Source organism: Mastigoproctus giganteus, chromosome 10 (assembly GCF_048544385.1).
Source record: "Mastigoproctus giganteus isolate SK-2022 chromosome 10, ASM4854438v1, whole genome shotgun sequence".
NCBI lineage: Eukaryota > Metazoa > Arthropoda > Arachnida > Uropygi > Thelyphonidae > Mastigoproctus > Mastigoproctus giganteus.
The window spans coordinates 125,094,239-125,119,358 of record NC_143584.1 but is presented as its reverse complement, the minus strand read 5'-3'; the positions used below and the strand labels follow the sequence as shown (position 1 = coordinate 125,119,358).

Genomic DNA, 25,120 nt, shown 5'->3' with positions numbered 1-25,120 from the left:
AATATATCAAGACAGTATTCTTGTGGTTTTGCCTATATAATAACTTAGTTTTAATAAAATTAGATAAATTGAATTTTCAATAAATCAGAGTATTTATTCTCTATTTAGCTTTAAGTTATTACGCACCTACTTTATTAAAACTATTTCCATTGTAAAGACTTCAAATACATATTTCCAATGTTTATTTTCTTCAACTGAATAAAATAATGAGCATCGTATGCAGTAGGAAAATATGCATTTCTGAAGCAAAAGTTTCAGTTCATATCTGTCTTTTTATTCTATCTGAGCTTAATCACTGCTATAATAAATACTAAAAATTAATTTTTTCACTAGATGGACCTATCCTTTTAAGCTATTTTTTTTATTAAAAATAAATAAAAATATTTATTTTTAATAAATAAAAATTTATTAATTTTTTAAATTAAAAAAAATTAAATTTTTTTATTAACATTTTTTTAATTTTTTAAATTATCAAGAATGGATAGTGACTGTCTTGTCACTATCCATTCTTGTTTGCATTGCTAGTGAAAATGATTATTTGAATTGATATACAGCATGTATATTGACCTGGGCAGTGTGCAACCTGATTTTTGGTCATGTTCTCAAGGACAGACAGGCAAGGTAGTGGGAAAATAATAATAATAAAAAAAAAGTGTGGGCTGTCCCAAATTATGATGCTCTTCTTGCACCTGCCAAGTGCCACCCTGCATCATATGATATGTATAATATTTTATAAGTGGAACTTGTCATGATCTTTGAAACTGCCGACCGGGCTAGCCGGGTGAGTAAAGTGCCTGCCTAGCAACCTAAAGGTCGTGGGTTCGAATCCTGCCTCGGGCTTGGATCAAAGTACTGCAAAAACCTTGGGAGGTGCATTATGGCCACAGAAGCTTATGCGCCAACAACTACAAAAAAAAAAAAAAAATCTTTGAAACATTAAAATGAGTATGACTGCACTCCTGTCCTCAGTCATTCCTTGGGCAGTCAACAATGCTCCCCTGTCCCCACTCTCCAAATGGCATATACAGTGGATTCCAGTTATTTGGGCCACCAGTTAATCGGGGCAGCCGTTTATTTGGGGAAAATCTTAAAAAACAGAACCCAATCAAGAAAATAGCCAGGGTTTACTTTGCTTAATTGGGACAACATGCTGTTTAATCGGGGCAGGAGACCACAGCACTGGAGATTACCCTACGATTGTCTCCAACCATACCACGTGGTTCGGTCCGATTTCTGGAGGTCACAACCATAAAACAATAAAAACAATTAGCAGTCACCTGTTTATTGGGCTTTTCTCTTAGCGCAATCTATCATAAACGGATAGTAAACTCGATCTTATTGAATTTGTGATAATACTGACAGCTGGGATTCTGTGGGTTATTACGGTAAAATGTGTTTACACTTCCATGGAATCTTCAATCATATAAAAAAATTAATTTTCATAATCTTCTCTTCATTCCTATTTTTAAAGATTCGTAACTTGTTATTCCTTTCTCACTTGCGCGTACCGTGTTACTCGCAATTTGTGTGTGCCGTGTTCTTTGTTATTGATTGCTTATCTTTTTACTGTTTTGAATTTTAACCCCCCCCCCCTCCCACAAATGTCAGTGAAGAGAAATGTCAACTGGTTAGTATGTACATATTACAGTATGTATTAATTCCGATTTTCATGTATCATTTAATTTTTTAATTGTAAGGTAATAAAGGGTAAATCTGGCTTAATATATCTTTACTTTTATAGCCTGTGGATAAATTCTTCCTATTTTCGCTAATTAGAATCGTTGTTTAATAGAACTAAAATTCAATTCACAAACGTGATCACAATGAACAGCGCTTACTACACATCGTATAGTGAAGGGTACTTTACTTAGGTGACTCCATTGTAACATGATTTGATTGTATAGTTAACCAATTGTAAAGCGGGGGTCCATTGTATTTTTAACTTTTTTTTTAACGTGAAACTTCGGATAATTGGGGCAGCCGCTTAATCGGGCCAAAATGCACTAGTCCCGATGTGTCCCAATTAACCGGAATCGACTGTACTATATTTTGCATTTTCCATGTTGATATAGTTTTATATATTTATTATTTAATTTGTTTACCATATATGTATTAGATTATTTCATCTCATTTTTTCATTTATAGCTGAAGATGAATTCAGTGAACTGTGTTTTGAGTTTGGCATTGAGTTGGATGAAGTGGTAAGCTTCTCTTTGTATTTATTTTTAACTTAGTTTTGAAAAAACTAAATGAAAGGGTAGTTTCTGTGACAAGATAATTTTTTTCTATTTAATACAAAAATTGAAATATTCTTCTCATGCTATGTACTGTAAAAATATTTTAAGAAATAAATTAAAACTAAAACTACAATTAAAATTTTTTTTAAGTTTTAGTTTTAATTAATGGATCAATTTGCTAGCACTAATACTTCTAGTTAGGAGTAAATGCTTTTAGCTGTTTAAAAATAATGGGTAGTTTCTCCATTATGATAGTCTCCTTCACACCACATTCTCCATTCAAGAATTTTGGCCCAAAAAACACTTCTGATCTTTCTCCACATGATTTTTTTCCTTCCCCCCAACTCAAAATGAAGATGAAAAGATGAAGATTTGATGACATTCCAACAAAATGCAACAATAGAAATTAGCCTACTCATAATTAGACTTCTAGTGATGTTTGTATAAGTGGTAGGAATGTTAAGATACTTAGAGAGAAAAACGACTTTGTAGGAGACTATTTATAAATATGCTTTATATGCCGCAATTTAAAAAAAATAATAGTCTTAGACCTTTTGATGAGACTCATAAACAATAGGCATGAAAACTGTTAATAAGAAAAATTGACTGTTGGCAATTAGGCTATATATTAATCCAATAGTATGTATGTAAACTGTGGTCTGTGAGAAGGTAGATTGTTTATTATGTACACCACAAATAAGTTGCATAGAAAAAAAAAAAAAAAGCTTGTTTACTTGTTGCACAAATTCTGAAAGGTAAGTGATGAGAGTGCCTCCCCCTCCCTTTTTTTTTCAATTTCTGAAAGCTGAGACAAGTTGCTATTTATGTTCACAATTATCTGCGATGAATTCAGTGAACTATCCTTTCCTATCTTAAATCTGCCTGATCAAGCTTGTGAATTCACTTCTGTTTGTATTGCCTCTTTGGTGATTGGGTGTCTATACCGATCTCCCTCGATCGACCTAGATGTGATTTCTTCCAACAGTTTCTCTCTTCTGACTGATGGAAATATCCCAACTAGAATGGGAGAATTCCACAATTCCCTTCTTGACTTCGAAATTGGGGGTCACTCTCTCTCATCTGTGCAATACTTGTTGCTACTATTTCTGATCATCATCCCATCTTAATGGTAATTGAAAATGAAGCAATCATGCACACTTACAGATATGTCACTCCACACTCTCTGAACAAGCTCTGTTATGCCCTCCAATAGTCTTCATGTGTTGGGGTGCTTGCTACAAATGATCCTGAAATCGTGACGAACTTCTTCTTTAAGCATATCCTAAATAGTTATGAAAAATGTGTGTCATATATCAGGAGCCCAAGGAATAATAAGACCACCAGGTCAAGAGGGAAATTATGCCCATTTATCTCAAATAAAATTTGTAACATGTTAAAGAAAAGGGACAAACTTGCAAGGATTGCTAGAGTATCACGAATCAAGACAGATAAAAGTAAATACAGAAACAAAGTCACCGACAGTATTCAATCAGAGAAAAGAAAATACTATAATTCCCAACTTAAAGGCATCAGTACAAGCAAGGAAAAGTGGACAGTTTTGGTCAAGCTACTACCTGGAAGGAAACCGAAATCACAGAGCTAAGTTGGAGATGTGGTTGAAATTGAGGTACTCATTTCAGATGACCAAGAAAAAGCCCCAGCCTTCTGTAACCACTTTATCTCAATTGTGAATAACCATTTCAAGACAAATTTGACTCCAGAAACAATGAAACAAAAGAATATGCCAAGTACTCAGAAACAAAATTCTGCCTGACAATCTTGGCTTGAGAGGGAAAATCAAGAGCTCTTTTTTCTTGCTCCGCTCTCAGATCAAGAGATTTTAGAAGCAGGATATCAATTGAAAGAAAAGGGAGCTCCTGGCTTTGATGAAATATCTTCTGCTCTGCTGAAGAAGGTCCTTAACTCAATTCCACCAGTGAGGTATATTTACAATTTCCGCTTTCAATCTGGTAAATTCCCTTCTCAATTTTAAAAAAAGCAGTCATTGTCCCTGTTCCAAGGGGAAAACACTGCAACTCTATCAACAACTTTCGTCCAATAGCTCTACTCTCAGTTTTTGCAAAATTATTTGAAAAAATTCTTCATAGCAGATTCATGCTTCCTGGAAGTCAATCAGCTTATTCATCAACAACAGTATGCCTGTCATTCAAAAGGATCCACTGACCTAACAATTGTTGACTTCTGCTCTAGGATCATGGACTGTCTTGAAAAGGGTCACTATGCAATAGCACAGTTTCTAGACCTATCTAAAGCTTTCAACAGCATAAATCATAAAATTCTGCTTGACAATCTTGGCTTGAGAGGGAAAATTAACCTTCTCCTTGAAGCATACCTTACTGATTGGCCTTTGTCGTAAAAACAAATCAGTCTTATTCAGACATATGTTATTTCTTCAGGGGAGTACCTCAAGGCTCACTTCTCAGACCTATCCTATTTGTTCTTTATCTAGTAGCATATGCTGTTGATATTTCCATTCTGATCACAGATAAAGACCCTAACCAGCTTCAACTCAAAATCTCTGCTTATAAACCACTAAATATAAGAATCTGGCTTGATGGTAAGCTAAGTTAGGATAAAAAAAAATGATCTCTTTACAAAAGAAGACTTCGTCACTAGTGGGAATACTCACCCGAGCCTCTGCCTGGGTGTCTCCTTCCCTTCTCAGACTAGTATTCCTTTCTGTAATTCAGCTTCACCTCACTTATGGAATCATCTTATGGGGTACCACCTTCCAAGAAAACCCTGTAAGAATGAACTCCCTTCTCAAATGAATGTGTTTGTTCAATTTTAGGCTTTACCTGGAATACATCAGAGAGTTTGAGATACAAAGGAAGCAAGACTCCTAATCATCTACAACTGCTACGGAAAGCCGCGGCGGTCTTTGTCTACAATGCTTTGAAAACAACAAACTTTCCTTCTTTCTTCAGATCCTTTTTCATAACAATAGAAGAAAAGTGAAAGTGATTCTTGCACTGCTTCTATTGGAATGAGCGGCAGCTGGAAAATAAGATGCAGAGGATTTCAGAGACTGCTGGGAGTCATTGCAGTAAAAGGAAACACATGGCTTGTGTTAGGGTAGCTAAGAATAGGAACAGGTGCATGTATACTTGTGTGTACACCAATGCTAGGAGTTTGGTAAATAAATTTGATGAATTTGAGGTGTTGGTCAAAACATTAAAGGCAGATATTGTTGGGATATCAGAGATATAAGGAATGCAGAACTGGAATTTGGGTTGTGCAATGTGTACAGGAAGGATAGGAGGGGTTATGCTATTAGTTAAAAAGACACATAAAATCCAAGGAAGTGCAGCCAGTCGATATTGCTGGACAATGCAGTGTCGAGTCAGTTTGGTGTGACCTAAGCACTGGGAAATCAAAATTGAGAGTAGGAGTGTGTTATAGGCCTAATGACTCTGATGAGTATAATAAAAACCTGTACAGGGAAATAGAGTGGGCCAGTAAATCAGCGAGTCTTATAATTGGTGATTTTAAATTTTCTGGATATTGACTGGAATTTGTGCGTTGGTCATTCGCACACTAGCAAGGCTTTTGTGGATTATTTATTGGATGATTGTTTTCTACATCAGAATGTTCGGGAGGCAACTGGAGGGAGTAATACTCTTGATCTGATTATCAGTAGTGATTCTTCATGCATTAAGAATCTGCAGATAAAGGAACCACTAGGTGGCAGTGATCACAGTGTGCTGAAGTGGGATTTACTCAAAGCGGTAACTACCATCAAGGGTAAAGGGAGGGGGTTTTTGCTTTCTTAAAGGTGACTACGAAGGTCTGAGACAGTATTTAAATTCTTTATTGTGGGACCAACTGATGATCTTACCAACGGCAAATTCAAAATGGGAAGCATTCAAAGAATTAATCATGGAAGCTACTAGGCTTTACATACCAACTAAGAAATATTGTTCAAGGTTTAGGCCTAAATGGATGTCAGATGAACTAATGAGACATGTATGACACAGAAGCCTATGATAGATATAAGCTGGTCTGTAACCAAGTCACAAAGGAGGTTAGGCAAGCAAAGGCAAATTATGAGAAATCTTTGGCAAAGGATGCAACGAAAAACAGCAAAGAGTTCTTTACATATGTAAACTCTAGAATGAAGGGGATGAATCAGATTGGTCCACTGGATATCAATGGTTCAACTGTTGATCCTGCTCAGGTAGCTAATGAGTATTTTGCATTTATATTCACACATGAGGAGTTTTCAGGGAGGGGAATGCCAGAGGTGAACTAAACTCTGGCAGTGAGCTAGATGATTTGTAATAACTGAGAGGAAAGTGCAGGAGAAATTGTTGAAGATAAAATAAAAAAGGAACCTGGGGTGGATGGGATCTTTCCAGTTATAATAAAGGAGGCAGCAAAGGAAGTAAGCAAACCCCTAGCCATAATCATTAAGAATCATGGGTACCTCCTCTGAGTCCAAGAGCTTCCTTAGACTTAGGGGACGTACCCATGGACTGGAGATGTGCAAATGTGACCCCAATTCACAAAGGGTGACAGAAGTAATTATAGATCTGTTAGTTTAACTTCTGTTCCAGGGAAATTAATGGAGGCACTGGTTAAAGAAGCATTGCAGGATCATTTAGATAAGACTTCAGTTATAGCTCGGACACAGCATGGATTTGTTAAGGGGAAGTCTTGTCTGACCAATTTGATTGGATACTATGATATGGTCACAAAGGAACTGGATGCAAGGAATAACTTTGATATCATATATTTGGATCTTAGAAAGGCTTTTGATACTATTGCACATGGAAGACTGCTGCACAAATTGGAGCAGTGCGACATTGGAGGCAAATTGCTGCTATGGATAAAAGGATGGTTGAGTGGGAGAAGACAGAGAGTGGTAATCAATCGTAAACTAATGTTATTAGTGGAATCCTTCAGGGTTCAGTGGTGGATCCATTGTTGTTTTCTGTTTTTATAAATGATATTGATGATGGTATATCATCAATATCATTTATAAAATATCCAAGTTTGCAGATGATACAAAGTTGACAGGGTTGTTAGGGACACTACTGACGCTATTCTGCTGCAACACGATCTAGAAAGGTTGAGCAGATGGGCTGAGAGGTGACAAATGAAGTTTAACATTGACAGTGTAAAGTGCTACATATGGGAAACAGCAACCTCAGAGCAACGTATCAACTCTGTGGTACTACACTGACAGTGGTAGAGAATGAAAAGGACCTGGGGCAATTGTGCAGGCAGATATGAAGTTCTCTGAGCAGTGCAGATAGGCTGCAAGAGTAGCTCATGGTGTCTTGTCAATGATATACAGGAATTTTTCTAACAGGGATAAGGTGATTATTTCCTTGTATAAGGCAATGGTCAGGTCACACTTTGAGTACTGTATACAGGCCTGGAGGCCTCATTTCAAGAAGGATGTAGAGCTGCTGGAACGAGTACAGAGAAGGGCAACAAGATTAGTGAATGGAACAAAGGGTTGCTCTTATGAAGAAAGGCTTAAGTTTTGAAAATTACAGTGTCTGGAGACTAGGCACTGGCGAGGTGATCTGATACAGGTGTATAAAGCCTTGAATGGTTTGAGCATACTCAATGCCGATGGGATTCTTCCTCTTGCTCAGAATAATCACCTGAGAGGGCATAAATTCAGATTGAGGAAAGACAGTTGTAGGATAGATGTGCAGAAGTTTGCCTTTAGCCAGCAGGTTGTTGATTGGTGGAACAGACTTCCATCTTCTGTTGTGGAAGTTGATAGTTTAAATAAATTTAAGGCTGAGCTGGACAGGTATTTGAAACGAACGGAGGGGTGAAATCGAAGCACTTTTTTTTTTTGCTGATGCTGTGTAAACTTGCTTTCTTGCATCGTATGCCTATGCTAATGCTAAAAGAAGAAGAAGAAATATACAATTTAAGAAATTAAGGAAACCTGAAGGTTCCACTTTTCAGAAAAGTCATAGGACAAAAAATGTAAAATATAGAGGCTCTAAAACCTGGAATAATCTTCCTGAAAATATCGAACATGCAATTTCATTAAACCATTTCAAGAAGCTTCTAGCTGAATATATCACCAGGGATATATTCAGGATATATTCTTTAAAAACATAGGGGAAATACATTACCAATAAGTTAAAGGAATAGTTCAAAAAAAGCTTGTAACACTCTGTAATCACTTCATTTTTTATAGAATTACGAAAATTCTAATTGTAAAAGTGTTCATAATGTATTTATAAGTACTGTTGTAAACAACATAACATGTGGTTGGTTTTTAAAGGTCTCTATAATGAAATGTAGAAACATGTCCAATTTGTTTAGGATTTTATTTGTTGAATAATATTATAATTTCAGAACTATTTTTGTTATTCATATCTTTTTAAAAGGGAACGCCCCCTAAAAAGCCTTTGGTTTATGTGCTCTCCCTCTCTTTTTGCTATTATCTCCTAATAAGTGTAACATAAAATAGGGATAATTAAATTATTATTATTATTGTTGCTCTTATATTATTTCTCCCTGATTGGGGGTTTCCACTTCGTGACGGGTACTGCTACCAAGTACACAGGGTGGTTGTAATGTCTGGTGTTATTGTCAGTCGAGGAAATCTCTGACTATCCTACAGGTGTTCAGGATTGCGACTTTCTGGAGTTCCTTGTAGGTGTTCTCTGGGAGACCTATTGCTGCTAGGCTGCTATGTCTTTGGTACCATACTGGTTGTTGACACGATGATTGGGATGGTTGATACTTCTTGCATATGCCACATCTTCTTGATCTCATGTCTCAGGTTCATTTACTTCCTAATTTTTTTCCTCGTGGGTTTTCTGGACATTGCTAGTGTTCAGCACAGCTATGCCAATCAGGTAGGTAGCCTTTTCCATCTTGTCCACAAGGGTTATGTCCGGTGTGTTGTGCGAGATTGTCTTATCTGTTATTATGGCATGGTCCCAGTACAGCTTGTGGGGTCGGGTCTCTAGTACTGCCTGGGGTTCGTACTTGTAGTATGGTACACTTTCTTTGGTCAACTGGTATTTCCTTGCTAGCTTCTGATGTATTATACTTATCCTGTCTACCTGGTCGTGTCTATGAGTGTACTCAGTCTGGTTGATCACCTTGCACGCAGCGGTGATGTGTTGGATCATTTCTGAGGCCAAGTGGCATCGTCGACATGGGTCATCTGACATTCTGGGCTCCTTTGTGATGTATTTTCTATAGTTTCTGGTGTTGATTACCTGGTCATGGATGGCCAGCATGCATCCTTCAGTCTCGGTGAAAAGTGTCCCGCTTGTGAGCCATGCATTGGAAGCAATGTTATCTATGTGATCTTGATGGAGGTCATTGTAGTGTCTGCCATGGAGTGTCTTCTTTGCCCATCTTTCTATCTTTGTTTCTTGTACCGTTTGGGCGGGAGAGGTTTCCTCGCTTAGGTTTGTTGTTATTTGGTTTTTTAGGAGCATTAGCAACTAAGGCCATATTGCTCTGGGATATGCGGTGGTCATTCCCTGACCTTTCCGCATCCTCCGTATTTGGTGGTGAAGGGCTCGAACCCCAGTCTAATCAAGAAGCATGTGATACGTGCTGCTGCTCCTTCCCACCTGGCTATGGAGGCGCCTACTCTTAGTTTGAGTGGGGTATACCACTTATCGACCTTCCTTACGGCCTGGTGGAGTGGTGCTGTTTTGTTCTCAAAGTAATCCTTCAGGTTAACTATTGCTGTTTTCTATTGTTCTGCCAGGAGGTATCAGGCCCCTTCCTCCCTCTTTCCGAGGTATTGTTATTTTCTCCACTGCTGACTTCGGATGGTGTTGGCAATTCTTGGTCATTATTGTCCTTGTCTTTCACTTGATATTAGCATTAGCATTAGTAGAGACATATGATGCAAGAAAGCAAGCTTATGCAGTATCAGCCAAAAAAAAAAAAAAAAAAAAAAAAAAACACTTCCATTTCACCCCTCTGTTTCTTCAAAATACCTGTCCAGCTGAGCCTTAAATTTATTTAAGCTATCAACTTCCACAACAAGGGATGGAAGTCTGTTCCACCAACCTACCACCCGCTGGCTAAAGGCAAATTTCCGCACACCTATCCTACATCTGTCTTTTCTCAATCTGAATTTATGCCCTCTCAGGTGATTATTCTGAGCAAGAGGAAGAATCCCATCAGCATTAAGCACGCTCAAACCATTCAAGGCTTTATACACCTCTAACAGACCAACTCACTGGTGCCTAGTCTCCAGACACTGTAATGGAGCAACCCTTTGTTCCATTCAATAATCTTGTTGCCCTTCTCTGTACTCGTTCCAGCAGCTCTACATCCTTCTTGAAATGAGGCCTATAGACCTGTATACAGTACTCAAGGTGTGAACTGACCATTGCCTTATACAAGGGAATAATCACCTTATCCCTGCTAGAAAAATTCCTGTATATCATTGACAGGACACCATGAGCTACTCTTGCAGCCTATCTGCAAGGCGACTACGATGGACTGAGACAGTATTTAAATTCTATACAGTGGGACCAACTGATGATGTTAGCAACAGCAAATTCAAAAGGGGAAGCATTCAAAGAACTTATCTTGGAAGCTACTAGGCTTTTCATACCAACTAATAAATATTGTTCAAGGTTTAGGCCTAAGTGGATGTCAGATGAACTATTGAGACATATGGCAGAGAAGAAAATTGCATGGGATACATACAAATTAACACGTGACACAGAAGCCTATGATAGATACAAGTTACAAAGGAGGTTAGGCAGGCGAAGGCAGATTACAAGAAATCTTTGGCAAGGGATGCAAAGAAAAACAGCAAAGAGTTCTTTACTTATGTAAACTCTAGAAGGAAGGGGATGAATCAGATTCGTCCACTTGATATCGATGGGTCAACTGTTGATGATCCTGCTCAGGTAGCTAACAAACTAAATGAATATTTTGCATCGACATTCACACATGAGGAGTTATTCAGCGAGGGGAATGCCAGAGGTGTATTCAACTCTGGCAGTAAGCTAGAGAATCTTGTAATAACTGAGAGTAAAGTGGAGGAGAAATTGTTGAAGATAAATACAAGAAAGGCACCTGGGTTGGATGGATCTATCCAGTTATATTAAAGGAGGCAGCAGAGGAAGTAAGCAAACCCATAATTATGAGAGCTTCCTTGGACTCAGGGGAAGTACCCATGGACTGGAGATGAGCAAATGTGACCCCAATTCACAAAGGAGGATCAAAGGGCGACACGAGTAATTATAGACCTGTTAGTTTAACTTCTGTTCCCGGAAAATGAATGGAGGCACTGGTTAAAGAAGCACTCCAGGATCATCTTGACAAGACTTCAGTTATAGCTCACACACAGCATGGTTTTGTTAAGGGGAAGTCTTGCCTGACCAATTTGATTGGATACTATGAATCAGTCACAAAAGAACTGGATGCAGGGAATAACTTTGATATTATATACTTGGATCTTAGAAAGGCTTTTGATACTGTTGCACATGGAATACTGCTGCACAAATTGGAGCAGTGTGGCATTGGAGGCAAATTGCTGCTATGGATAAAGGGGTGGTTGAGGCGGAGAAGACAGAGAGTGGTAATCAATGGACACTGCTCATCGTGGACTAATGTTATTAGTGGAGTCCCTCATGGTTCAGTATTGGGTCCATTATTGTTTTCTGTATTTATAAATGATGTTGATGATGGTATATCAAGCTTAATGTCCATTTTTGCAGACGAAACAAAGGTTAGCAGGGCTGTCAAGGACACTACTGACACTATGCTACTGCAACAGGATCTGGAAAGGTTGAGCAGATGGGCTGAGAGGTGGCAAATGAAGTTTAACATTGACAAATGTAAAGTACTACATATGGGAAACAGTAACCCCAGAGCAACGTATCAACTCTGCAGTACTACACTGACAGTGGTGGAGAATGAAAAGCACCTGGTGGTAATTGTGCAGGCAGATATGAAGTTCTCTGAGCAGTGCAGACGAGCTACAAGAGTAGCTCATGGTGTCTTGTCAATGATATACAGGAATTTTTCTAGCAGGGATAAGGAGGTGATTATTCCCTTATATAAGGCAACGGTCAGGCCACACCTAGAGTACTGTATTCAGGTCTGGAGGCCTCATTTCAAGAAGGATGTGGAGATGCTGGAATGAGTACAGAGAAGGGCAACAAGATTAGTGAATGGAACAAAGGAGTGCTCTTACGAAGAAAGGCTTAAGTTTTGCAAATTACAGTGTCTGGAGACTAGGCACCAGCGAGGTGATCTGATGGAGGTGTATAAAGCCTTGAATGGTTTGAGCATGCTCAATGCTGATGGGATTCTTCCTCTTGCTCAGACTAATCACCTGAGAGGGCATAAATTCAAATTGAGGAAGGACAGTGTAGGATAGACGTGAGGAAATTTTCCTTTAACCACCGGGTGGTAGGTTGGTGGAACAGACTTCCATCCCTTGTCGTGGAAGTTGATAACCTAAATTAGTTTAAGGCTCAGCTGGACAGGTATTTCGAACCAACAGAGGGGTGAAGTGGAAGTGGTTATTTTTTATTTTTTTTTTTTAATTTTTTATTTTTTTATTATTATTTTTTTTGGCTGATGCTGCATAAGCTTGCTTTCTTGCATCAAATGCCTCTACTAATGCTAATGCTAATATACCATCGTCAATATCATTTATAAATACAGAAAACAATAATGGACCCAACACTAAACCCTGAGGGACTCCACTAATAACATTAGTCCACGATGAGCAGTGTCCATTGATTACCAATCTCTGTCTTCTCCCCCCTCAACCACCCCTTTATCCATAGCAGCAATTTGCCTCCAATGCCACACTGTTCCATTTTGTGCAGCAGTCTTCCATGTGCAACAGTATCAAAAGCCTTTCTAAGATCCAAATATATAATATCAAAGTTATTCTCTGCATCCAGTTCTTTTGTGACTGCATCATAGTATCCAATCAAATTGGTCAGAAAAGACTTTCCCTTAACAAAATCATGCTGTGTCCGAACTATAACTGAAGTCTTGTCTAGATGATCCTGCAGTGCTTCTTTAATCTGTGCCTCCATTAATTTTCCTGGAACAGAAGTTAAACTCACAGGTCTATAATTACTTGTGTCAACCTTTGATCCTCCTTTGTGAATTGGGGTCACATTTGCACATCTCCAGTCTATGGGTACTTCCCCTGAGTCCAAGGAAGCTCTCATAATTATGGCTAAGGGTTTGCTTACTTCCTTTGCTGCCTCCTTTAATATAACTGGATAGATCCCATCCACCCCAGGTGCCTTTCTTGTATTTATCTTCAACAATTTCTCCTCCACTTTACTCTCAGTTATTACAAGATTCTCTAGCTTACTGCCAGAGTTGAATACACCTCTGGCATTCCCCTCACTGAATAACTCCTCATGTGTGAAGTGGACCATTGATATCAAGTGGACCAATCTGATTCATCCCCCTTCCTTCTGGAATTTACATAAGTAAAGAACTCTTTGCTGTTTTTCTTTGCATCCTTTGCAAAAGATTTCTCGTAATCTGCCTTCGCCTGCCTTACCTCCTTTGTAACTTGGTTACAGACCAGCTTATGTCTTTCATATGCCTCTGTGTCACATGTTAATTTATATGTATCCTTATGCATTTTTCTTCGCTGCCATATGTCTCATGATTCATCTGACATCCATTTAGGCCTAAACCTTGAACAATATTTCTTAATTGGTATGTAAAGCCTAGTAGCTTCCAACATAAGTTCTTTGAATGCTTCCCATTTTGAATTTGCTGTTGGTAACATCATCAGTTGGTCCCACTGTATAGAATTTAAATACTGTCTCAGTCCATCGTAGTCGCCTTTACGAAAGCAAAAACTCTTCTCTTTACCCCGATGGTAGTTACCTCTTTGAGTAAATTTCACTTCAGCACACTGTGATCCCTGCCACCTAGTGGTTCCATTATCTGCAGATTCTTAATGCATGAAGAATCACTACTGATAATCAGATCAAGAGTATTACTCCCTCCAGTTGCCTCCCGAACATTCTGATGTAGAAAACAATCATCCAATAAATCCACAAAAGCCTTGCTAGTGTGTGAGTGACCAACCCACAAATTCCACTCAATATCTGGGAAATTAAACTCCCCCATTATAAGACTCTCTGATTTACTGGCCCACTCTATTTCCCTGTACAGTTACTTATTATACTCATCAGAGTCATTAGGCCTATAGCATACTCCTACTCTCAATTTTTATCATCCAATGCTTATGTCACACCAAACTGACTCAACACTGCACTGTCCAGCGAAGTCGACTGGCTTCACTTCCTTGGATTTTATGTGTTTCTTAACTAATAGCATAACCCCTCCTCCCTTCCTATCCTGTCCATCCTTTCTGTAGACGTTGTACTCCCCAAATTCCAGTTCTGCATTTCTTATATCTGTGTGACACCACATCTCTGATATCCCAACAATATGTGCCTTTGATGTTTTGAACAATACCTCAAATTCATCAAATTTATTTACCAAGCTCCTAGCATTGGTGTACACCCAAGTATACATGCATCTGTTCCTAGGTCCCGAGTGCCAAGCGATTTTTCTCTGTGACTCATAAAATGATCTTTGAAAGTGATATAGTTCTATTTTTGTTGTGCATTTTTCTGCTATTTTTTTCACTTAAAGTGGTTCTTTGCTTAAAAAGTCTTACGTAAGAACCCAGAAAGGGAACTCACCTTTCTTCTTTAGTATTTATATTAAATACTAACGCACTCTACTAACCTTAATAACCGCTTGGTCACTGGTGGCACCGCTGCTGCTGCCACGTGCCTGGGTCGGTAATCTGGGAGAAGAAAGTCCTTCTCCCAGGGCTAAAAGGAGTAAACATGGACACTAATGATTTCCCACAATTAGAGCTAAAGAGCTCTCAACATGACAACCACGAAACCGATCATGACTTCTCATTGTCGAAAAGACTAAAAAAGGATGGAAACAAGCAGGAACCTCCAGCTTTCCTGATCATCCATTCTCTGTCTTCACAACCTGTCAGCAAGCTCTCCCCTTTCATCATACAACAATGCCTTGTAAATGCAGCAGCATCTCCAAAAATGGTGAAACGTCTTCAGTCTGGAGACTTGGTAATAGAGACCTCTGACCTCATGTTAAAACTTACATCTTTAAGTGGAATTCCAATTCAAGTCACTTCACATAACACACTGAATTCTTCCAAGGGAGTGATCAGTGAATGGGACCTATTGAACGTTTCCGAGGAAGAAATAATTCAGGAACTAAAGGATCAAAATGTAACTCGGGCCAAGAGAATCATGATACGAAAAGATGGTACCTTAGTCCCATCGTAGCATAATTTTAACCTTTAGTTCATCGAATCTACCATCCTCAGTCAAAGCAGGCTATTTAAACTGTTGTGTTCGGCCCTTTATCCCGAACCCTCTGAGATGCTACAAATGTCAGAAATTTTGACACTCCCAGACAGCATGCCGTGGAGATGCAACATGTCCACGGCATCTCCACGGCATGCCGTGGACATGTTGCATCTCCACGGCATGCCGTGGAGATGCAACATGTCCAAACTGCGGTTGCAAAACTCATACTCAGTCTGAATGCAAGGCACAAACTTCGCAGTATCCTAATTGCAAGGGTAATCATCCAGCCTACTCCAAAGATTGTGATCTCTGGAAGTTAGAAAAAAAAAATACAGAAATACAAGACTGAAAATAAAGTATCTTTTCAAGAAGCTAGAAGACAAGTAAAATCAAGTATTCCAAAAACCACTTATGCTTTGGCTACCCATAGTTACAAATCAGTAACAGATCAGTTACAAATCAGATCGATTTGTTCCGACAAATCGATCGCCGACTGGGCTCGATCAGTACTACCAACTCAGCCTACATCTGAATCACAGTTAGTGGACCAAAGTAATAATACGCCACTCACAATTCCAACTCAAAACCTAACCAACAGTACAGTGGCAGAAAAATTGCATAAATCAGATCCTGTGGGGGTGAAACAACCAACAAGCATGGATACTGATGATATACCCAACCAAGAAGATTTTCTTGATTTTCATGCAGATGGAGATATGGAAGATAAAAATGATTCAGGACGCCCTAATTTTCCCAGAAAAGAAAAATCTAAATCTGACCATTACAAACAACCCATGCATAAAAAGCAGACAGATTCATCTTCCTCTTACAAAACTAAATAATGGAACATATTATCCAATGGAACTGTAGAGGTCTTCGCAGTAACATAGATGATATACATGAATTAATTCATCAGTATAAACCTCTTGCAATGTGCTTGCAAGAAACTAATTTGACATCTCTGGTCTCAGTTTCAATCAAAAATTACACTGTATTCAGGCAAAACAGGGCTGACTCCAATAACGCTCACAGAGGAGTAGCGATACTCGTGGATTCAAGCATCCCCACCAGACGTATTCCATTACAAACATCCTTAGAAGCCATTGCCACACGTTTTGTTAATGGTATTACTCTAACATTGGTTTCCATTTATCTTCCGCCTAATCAACAATGTACTATTCAGGAACTACATCTTGTTATGCAGTTACCATCGCCGACCGGGCTAGCCGAGTGGGTAAAGTACCTGCCCGGCAACCCAAAGGTCGCGGGTTCGATTCCCGCCTCGGGCTTGGATCAAAGTACTACAAAAACCTTGGGAGGTGCAATATGGCCACAGAAGCCGATGCGCCAACAACTACCAAATCAAAAAATCAAAAAAGCAGTTACCATCACTGTTTTGTTTACTAGGAGACTTTAATGCACATCACCCATTATGGGGTTCCCCCACCTCACACAGTCGAGGTAAGCTTATCGATAGGCAGAATTTAACATTACTGAATACTGGGTCTCCTACATATGTGCATCTCCCTATGGGCTCAACATCTGCCATAGACCTTTCCATTTGTTCCCCAATCCTTTTCCAAGTATAGATTGGATATCTCTGAGTGATCCTTATAGTAGCGACCATTTTCCGTTAATTTGCAAAATTCAAACATCCCATTCCTTTCCAACGGAAAGTCCAATGAAATGGAAATTTTCTAAGGCTGACTGGGCAAAATACAGATCGCACATCTCATTTGACAACGATATCATTCAGTCCGGTTCTATCAATAGTGTTACCGAGCACATCACGAATCAAATGCTGGCAGCCGCATCCGTTGCAATTCCTCAATATCAAGCAAGAAATAGACAAAAAATAAATTACTGGTGGAATGAAGATTGCAATAATGCAAAAAAGAGAAAAAGCATGGGAATCTTTTCCGCAAATATCCTACCACCTCCAATCTTATTAGCATTAGCATTAGTAGAGGCATTTGATGCAAGAAAGCAAGCTTATGAAGCATCAGCCAAAAAAAAAAATAAATAAATAAATAAAAAATAACCACTTCCACTTCACCCCTCTGTTCGTTCGAAATACCAGTCCAGCTGAGCCTTAAACTGATTCAGGCCATCAACTTCCACGACAAGGGATGGAAATCTCTTCCACCAACCAACCAACCACCCGCTGGCTAAAGGCAAATTTCCTCACGTCTATCCTACATCTGTCCTTCCTCAGTTTGAATTTATGCCCTCTCAGGTGATTATTCTGAGCAAGAGGAAGAATCCCATCAGCATTGAGCATGCTCAAACCATTCAAGGCTTTATACAATCAGATCACCTCGCTGGTGCCTAGTCTCCAGACACTGTAATTTGCAAAACTTAAGCCTTTCTTCATAAGAGCACCCCTTTGTTCCATTCACTAATCTTGTTGCCCTTCTCTGTACTCGTTCCAGCATCTCTACATCCTTCTTGAAATGAGTACTCTAGGTGTGGACTGACCATTGCCTTATACAAGGGAATAATCACCTCCTTATCCCTGCTAGAAAAATTCCTATATATCATCGACAATACACCATGAGTTACTCTTGCAGCCCATCTGCACTGCTCAGAAAACTTCATATCTGCCTGCACAACCATCCCCAGGTCCCTTTCATTCTCTACCACTGTCAGTGTAGTACCACAGAGTTAATACGTTGCTCTGGGGTTGCTGTTTCCTATATGTAGTACTTTACATTTGTCAATGTTAAACTTCATTTGCCACCTCTCAGCCCATCTGCTCAACCTTTCCAGATCCTGTTGCAGTAGCATAGTGTCAGTAGTGTCCTTGACAACCCTGCCAACCTTCGTATCATCTGCAAACTTGGACATTAAGCTTGATATACCATCATCAATATCATTTATAAATACAGAAAACAATAATGGACCCAATACTGAACCCCGAGGGACTCCACTAATAACATTAGTCCACGATGAGCAGTGTCCATTGATTACCACTCTCTGTCTTCTCCCCCTCAACCACCCCTTTATCCATAGCAGCAATTTGCCTCCAATGCCACACTGCTCCAATTTGTGCAGCAGGCTTCAAATTAACTATAAACGGCTCAGAGCTAAAACTCGCTATACCCGACACAAAGCAAGAAAAGAAACTTGGATTAAATTCGCCTCATCAGTTAATAAAAATACCGATATAAGATTAATCTGGAGAAAAATAAAATGTTTGAACAGTAAAGTTCCACCTCTATCCACCCCGCTACTAAACTGGAATGGACAAGAACTCTCTAATCCCACAGAAATATCAAATGCACCGGGAATTGTATTTTCTCTGTTGTCTTCTTGTAATGCTTATGATCAATCATTCCAAAAACGTAAAACAGTTGCAGAGAAATCCAGACTGAATTACACTGACAGTTCTACTTTATTTTATAAACAACCATTTACCATGTTTGAGCTACAGCAATCTCTTACAAACTCAAGAAACAGTGCTGCTGGCCCTGATGGGATATATTATGTAATGCTCTGAAATCTGGATCATAGATCACTCTCTTCGCTGCTCATATTTGATAGTCGAATTTTTTCTGAACATACCTTCCCAAGCTCCTGGAGTCATTCTTATGTACTATTGATTGCAAAACCCGGTAAAGATCATTCTGTTCCTCAAAATTACAGACCGATATCCCTTACCAGCTGTCTCAGCAAAACTCTCAAGAAAATGATACATCGCCGTCTCACTTGGTTCCTCGAGTCTCAAAACTTGATAAATAACAATCAATTCAATTTCCGGAAAAGCCGATCCTCATTGGATCCCATGATCAAAGCCGAGACAAATATCAGAAATGCTTTCATCAAAAAGGAACATCTCGTCATGGTCTGTCTTGACGTTGAGAAAGCCTTTGACACTACGTGGCGTTTTGGCATCTCAAAGGATCTACATTCTCTTGGCCTGAGAGGTAGTTTACCATATTTTATCCAAAATTTCCTTCAACGGAGATCCTTTGAAGTTCGTTATCAGGGAACCCTCTCTAAAATCTTTATCCAAGAAGAAGGAATTTCACAAGTGTCTGTTCTCAGCGCTACCTTGTTTGCAATGAGAATGAATCATATAATTGAACTCATTCCGAAAACTGTGGATTCATTTCGCAGACGATCTCTCAATTTCTTGTCATTCTCTAAACATGCATTACATTGAACGCCAACTTCAAATATCAATGAATCGCATCCTGACATGGATGACACAAAATGGTTATAGACTATCCAGCCAGAAATCTACTGCCATTCACTTCTGCTCCAGATGCAATATGCATCTGGAACCCGAGCTGCACTTGAATAACCATCCTCTTCTTATAGCTAATTGTATTCGTCTACTAGGATTGTTCTTTGACAATAAGTTAAATTTTCAAAAGCACATTGAACATCTCCGGACTACTTGTCAAAAAAAACTGAACATACTCAGTCTTATCAGCCACAACATGGAGAGCAGATCGTTACAGCCTGCTTCATTTATATAGAACCATAATCAGATCATGACTGGACTATGGCATGCCTATCTTCAACTCTGCTAGGGAGAGTGCTTTATCTCGCCTCCACCCTATTCAACATTCAGCTCTCAGAACAGCACCAGGTGCGTTCAGAACATCTCCAGCGCTATGTTTGTATGTTGAAGCTCATGAACCTCCCCTAAATATCAGGAGAAAGATGCTGCTGCTGATTATAAAGTATTGGCCATCCTAATTGGCCAGTACTTTATAATCCACAGTTTACGACCTTCTATAGAAACAAACCACTGTCAGTTCGGCCTGCTGGTATTAGGCTAAAACAACTAGCAGAAGATTGGGATATACACTTCAATAAAATCTTAAAAGATCCTATAGATCCTGACCCTCCATGGTCTGTCATCATGCCATCTTGTGACAATTATTTCCAACAATGGGGTAAACACTCCCTATCAGATATTAACATCGAACAGCTACACATAGCGCATACTCAACGTTATCCTGACTTCATTAAAATTTATACAGATGGATCAAAGTCTGAGAGTGGAACGGGCGCAGCGGTAGTACTCCCTGATACTATCATTTCTCTATCTCTCCCAACAGAGTGCAGTAGTTACACGACTGAATTATATGCCATAAAGCTTGCTATAGAACATATTTTCCATATGTCAATTCAAAAGAGCTTAATATACACAGACTTGCAGAGCTCCTTATTAGCCTTGCAAAACAACTCCCCGTCTACTCACCCTCTAATAAAGCTCATCAGAACAGAGTTGATACGTATAAGAGAGCATCAACAAAAGGTTATTTTCTGCTGGATATCTGTCTATACTGGAATACCAGGAAATGAAATTGCGGATGATGCTGCCAAACATCCATCAAGAGCAGCCCCAACGAATTCCTTAGTACCGTTCACAGATTATAAAACGAAGATCCGAAGTATATGTAAAGGTCGATGGACTCTTCAATGGCAAGCACAAATTCATAATAAACTTTTTCAAATTAAACCTGTATCAAAATTATGGGCTTCAACCCTCATTGCAAACAGACAATAAGAAATAATTTTAGCCAGAGCCAGAATCGGCCATATTCATTTAACTCACTTGTTCCTCCTGTCAGGAAATGACCCTCCTCATTGTAACCATTGTCATACACCACTCACAGCCAAACACATACTTCTGGAATGTACTCTGTATAATAATGCTTGACTAGTGTCATTCAGTTCTCTGGCAAGCTTAAAGGAACCGTTGTCACTTAGCCATATCATAGGCAAAAAATCAAATCTTGCAGAATTCTTCTCCTTCCTAAAACGAATAGGACTGTATAGCCGTTTCTAACTGATTCTACATGAACCAACACAGGCAGTATGAACCACCTTTCTAAGTGCAATGTGGCCTAAGTAGCCATTGCACTTAAAATCCCATCAACAACAACAACAACCTGTTCCTATTCTTAGCTACCCTAACACAACCCATGTGTTTACTTGTACTGTAGTGACTCCCAACAGTCTCTGAAATATCCTGCATCTTGTTTTCCAGGCTGCTGCTCATTCCAATAGAAGCAGTGCAAGAATCACTTTCACCTCTGCGAGTGGCTACTGTTAATCTATTATTCCTTGTATCTCCCCCAAGCTAGCAGTTTTCTGACCCACCTAACACTGCCTCGGTAGCATCAGCAAATATTCTTGCACCCTTTCTATTTAAGTGTATCCCATCTCTGTAGAAGCAGTTTCTCGTGTTAACACGTACAGACCAGGCTGAAAAAAATTTTACCCCTTGAGCCTTGCACAATCTTTCCAGGGCCGAATTGATTGACAGGGCTCTCATCATATACTCCCTCCTATCGTGTCTGGCCAGAATTTCAGACACTTTCAAATTCAACCCTAATTCACGGTTTTTTTCAACAGTGACCTGTACTTGTTAAGTAATTCTGCTGGTCTCCTACTCTTAATATCATTAGTGCCAACGTGTACAACTATATCACCTTTTGTGCCCTTAAAAGATGATATCCGCTCTACGTCATCAACCTTTGCCCCTGGCAGATATACCCTGGTCCTGTTCCACCTATCCTTTTTACAAAGCATGTTCTCCATTTCCCTGACAATAGAGTCACTAACAGCTACTAGTATCTGTGGGATCAGCGCATTCTGCCTTGAGGGTTGCCGCTGTGTTGCGAGATGACCAAGTGCAAGCTCTGGCATTGATGTGGACAGCTAGAGCTTGATGGGCCCCTCAATTTAGATCCTTCGAGGGCATCCACCCTGTCCTTCAAGCTCTCATATAGGTCCATAACAACGCTGAGTTGTTATCTGATTGCCTTACACTCCTTACATCGCGCGCGCACACAAGGACATCCCCCCTGGCAATATCATGTCCCATACCTGATTGCTTCACAAACGTCATGCAAGCAGTGCATTTTAAAAGGCTGTGATTCAGAGAGCAACTGCCCCCTCAATTTTCCCCTGAGCCACAGGACTCCCATTAGCTTGAACCTTTTGCTTTGCTGCTCTGGTCTGAGTCATGATTTTGATTTAATTTCAAAAAATTTCAATTTCAGTACAAAATTATAACCCTAAACTTGTATCCCAACACAGTTATAACGCTATATATATTTTTTTTTTCAGGATCGAGTATTATCTACGAGTTCCGTTTATATAACTTCCGTATCAAGTTATGTATTAATTATTTGTGTTATGTTTGTAATCTAAGGCGTTATATGTATATAGTTAAAAAGTACAATTTAATTGACAATGAAGTTTATCAAGATTAATAGATTTTACTGATTGATTGACAATATTATAATATACACTATACTATACTAAGCTTACGCTATCTAGTTCGGAATATAACGTATCGTATAACAGTGGCAGCAAGTTACGAAGGGCACCTCCGTAGCCAGGTGGGAAGGAGCAGCAATGCGTAGCACACACTTCTTGATTAGACCGGGGTTTGAGCCCATCACCACCAAATACGGAGGATGCGGAAAGGTCAGGGAATGACCACCGCATATCCCGGAGCAATATGGGCTTAGTTGCTAATGCTCCTAAAAACCAAATAACTAACTAATTAGCAAGTTACGAACGGTAAATCTACTGACGCTTAAGTATTAATTAACTTCCAAATCTCACTGTCTCAATTCAGAATAAACTAAGGATCCTGACTAAGTCTATAAGCCACTTATAGAAAACAACTCAGTGTAACAATTGGTCAAAAAGCGGCTAAATATGGCTAAAAAACATCTCGTTTAGCGGAGCTGCAACTTGTAACACGTGGATTTGATACCCTTATCGATACTTTTATGCAATTACAAGGCCGAGTAAAGAATAAATACACCAGATTAATCAGAAAATCACAAAATAATGCTGTATTACTAAATTTAAATCAAAAGTTTTAGAAAAACAATAATTTCAAATCAATAAATAAGAAAATCGACTTAGTGGCTTTGAACACTTCTGACTCCCACTAGCTTCTGGCTCGGTGTTAGTCCAATATATGACCCTGAATGTGTATGTTATTACTGGAGCTGCATAGGTGTTTATGGCTTTAACTGTGTTCCCTCCATTCAATTTTGCTTTCAGTAGGCATCTGAGTCTCTGATGATATTTTTCGGCAGGCACTTCTTGATTTCCTTGTGTTCCAACTGCTCAGCCTTCATCATCCCTAGGTATTTGTAGGTCTCTCCTTCTGTCATAGCTTTGATCTCTTTACCAGTCAGCAGCTGGTAGTTTCGGCCAACTAATTTTCCCTGGTGCAGTGTGCGGATCTTATATTTTTCTAGACTAAATTCCATCCTGATGTCCTTGTGAATTCTTCAGTGATCTGGAGTAGTTGCTGGAGTTGCTTCTTGGTTGCCGCCTAGAGCTTGATGTCATCCATGTACATCAGGTGGGTGAGGGGTGTACAGGTTGTTTATTATTATTATTATTATAAGTGATATTTGCATCAAGCAAACTACTTATAGATAGACAGTTGAGTAGATTTTTTTTAAAGTTTTATTTTAAAATTTAATGGGAAAGGTCAAATGTTAAATATGGGCTAGAAATCTTGTTTGTTTATCAGTGTTTTATTATTGAGAAAAATAAAACAAAATGATATTTTATTTTGGAGGAGGGCACTGAAAATGTTAGGAATCAATAAGGATCCGGGGCTGAAAAAGTTTGCATGATGCTGCTTTAACCCAATTTTCAAATGCTATGTTGATATATGTGCATCCATTTATGGATTGAAAAGCATGAATTTATAATCACAGAGCCAAAAATTGCATAATTAAACATCCAGATCAGCATTAGCATTAGTATAGGCATATCATGCAAGAAAGCAAGCTTATGCAGCATCAGCAGCCAAAAAAAAAAAAAAAAAAAAAAAAAAAAACAACAAAAAAAACCCCCTCCTGTTTCACCTCTCTATTCCTTCCAAATGCCTGTTCAGCTCAGCCTTAAATTTATTTAGGCTACTAGCTTCCACAACAAAATATGTAAGCCTGTTCCACCAATCAACTAACCGCTGGTTAAAGGCAAATTTCTGCACATCTAAGGTGCCTCCGTAGCCAGGTGGGAAGGAGCAGTGCATAACACAAGCTTTTTGATTAGACCGGGGTTCGAGCCCATCACCAGCAAATACGGAGGATGCGGAAAGGTTAGGGAATGACCACCACATATCCCGGAGCAATATGGCCTTAGTTGCTAATGCTCCTGAAAACCAAATAACAAACAAACAAACAAACATGTGCACATCTATTCTGCAACTATCTTTCCTCAATTTGAAACTGTGCCCCCTCAGGCTCTTAGTTTGAGCAAGAGGAAGAATCTCATCAACATTCAGCTTGCTCAACCCGTTCAAGGACTTATACACCTAAATCAATTCACCTCGCAGGTGCTTACTCTTCAGGTGCTGCAATTTGCAGAACTTAAGCCTTACTTGGTAAGAGCACCCCCTTTGTTTCCCTCGCCAATCTTGTTGCCCTTCTTTGTACTCGTTTTAACAACTCTACATCCTTCCTAAAATGAGACCTCCAGGTGTGGCCTGACCGTTGCCTTGTATAACGGGATAAACACCTCCCTTTCCCTGCTAGCAAAATTCTT

The 25,120-nt window shown here is 39.2% G+C and overlaps 1 protein-coding gene across 2 annotated transcripts in view; it reads left to right on the top strand.

Annotated features, from left to right (window-relative positions):
* The window catches only part of beta-PheRS (phenylalanine--tRNA ligase beta subunit), a 333,270-nt gene that overhangs the window by 5,684 nt on the left and 302,466 nt on the right, over window positions 1-25,120 (top strand). For both annotated transcript variants that reach the window (XM_090383545.1, XM_090383544.1), the window contains exon 2: window positions 2,146-2,201. In XM_090383545.1, the coding sequence (XP_090239671.1) occupies window positions 2,146-2,201 (56 nt within the window). The remainder of the gene's footprint in view (window positions 1-2,145; window positions 2,202-25,120) is intronic.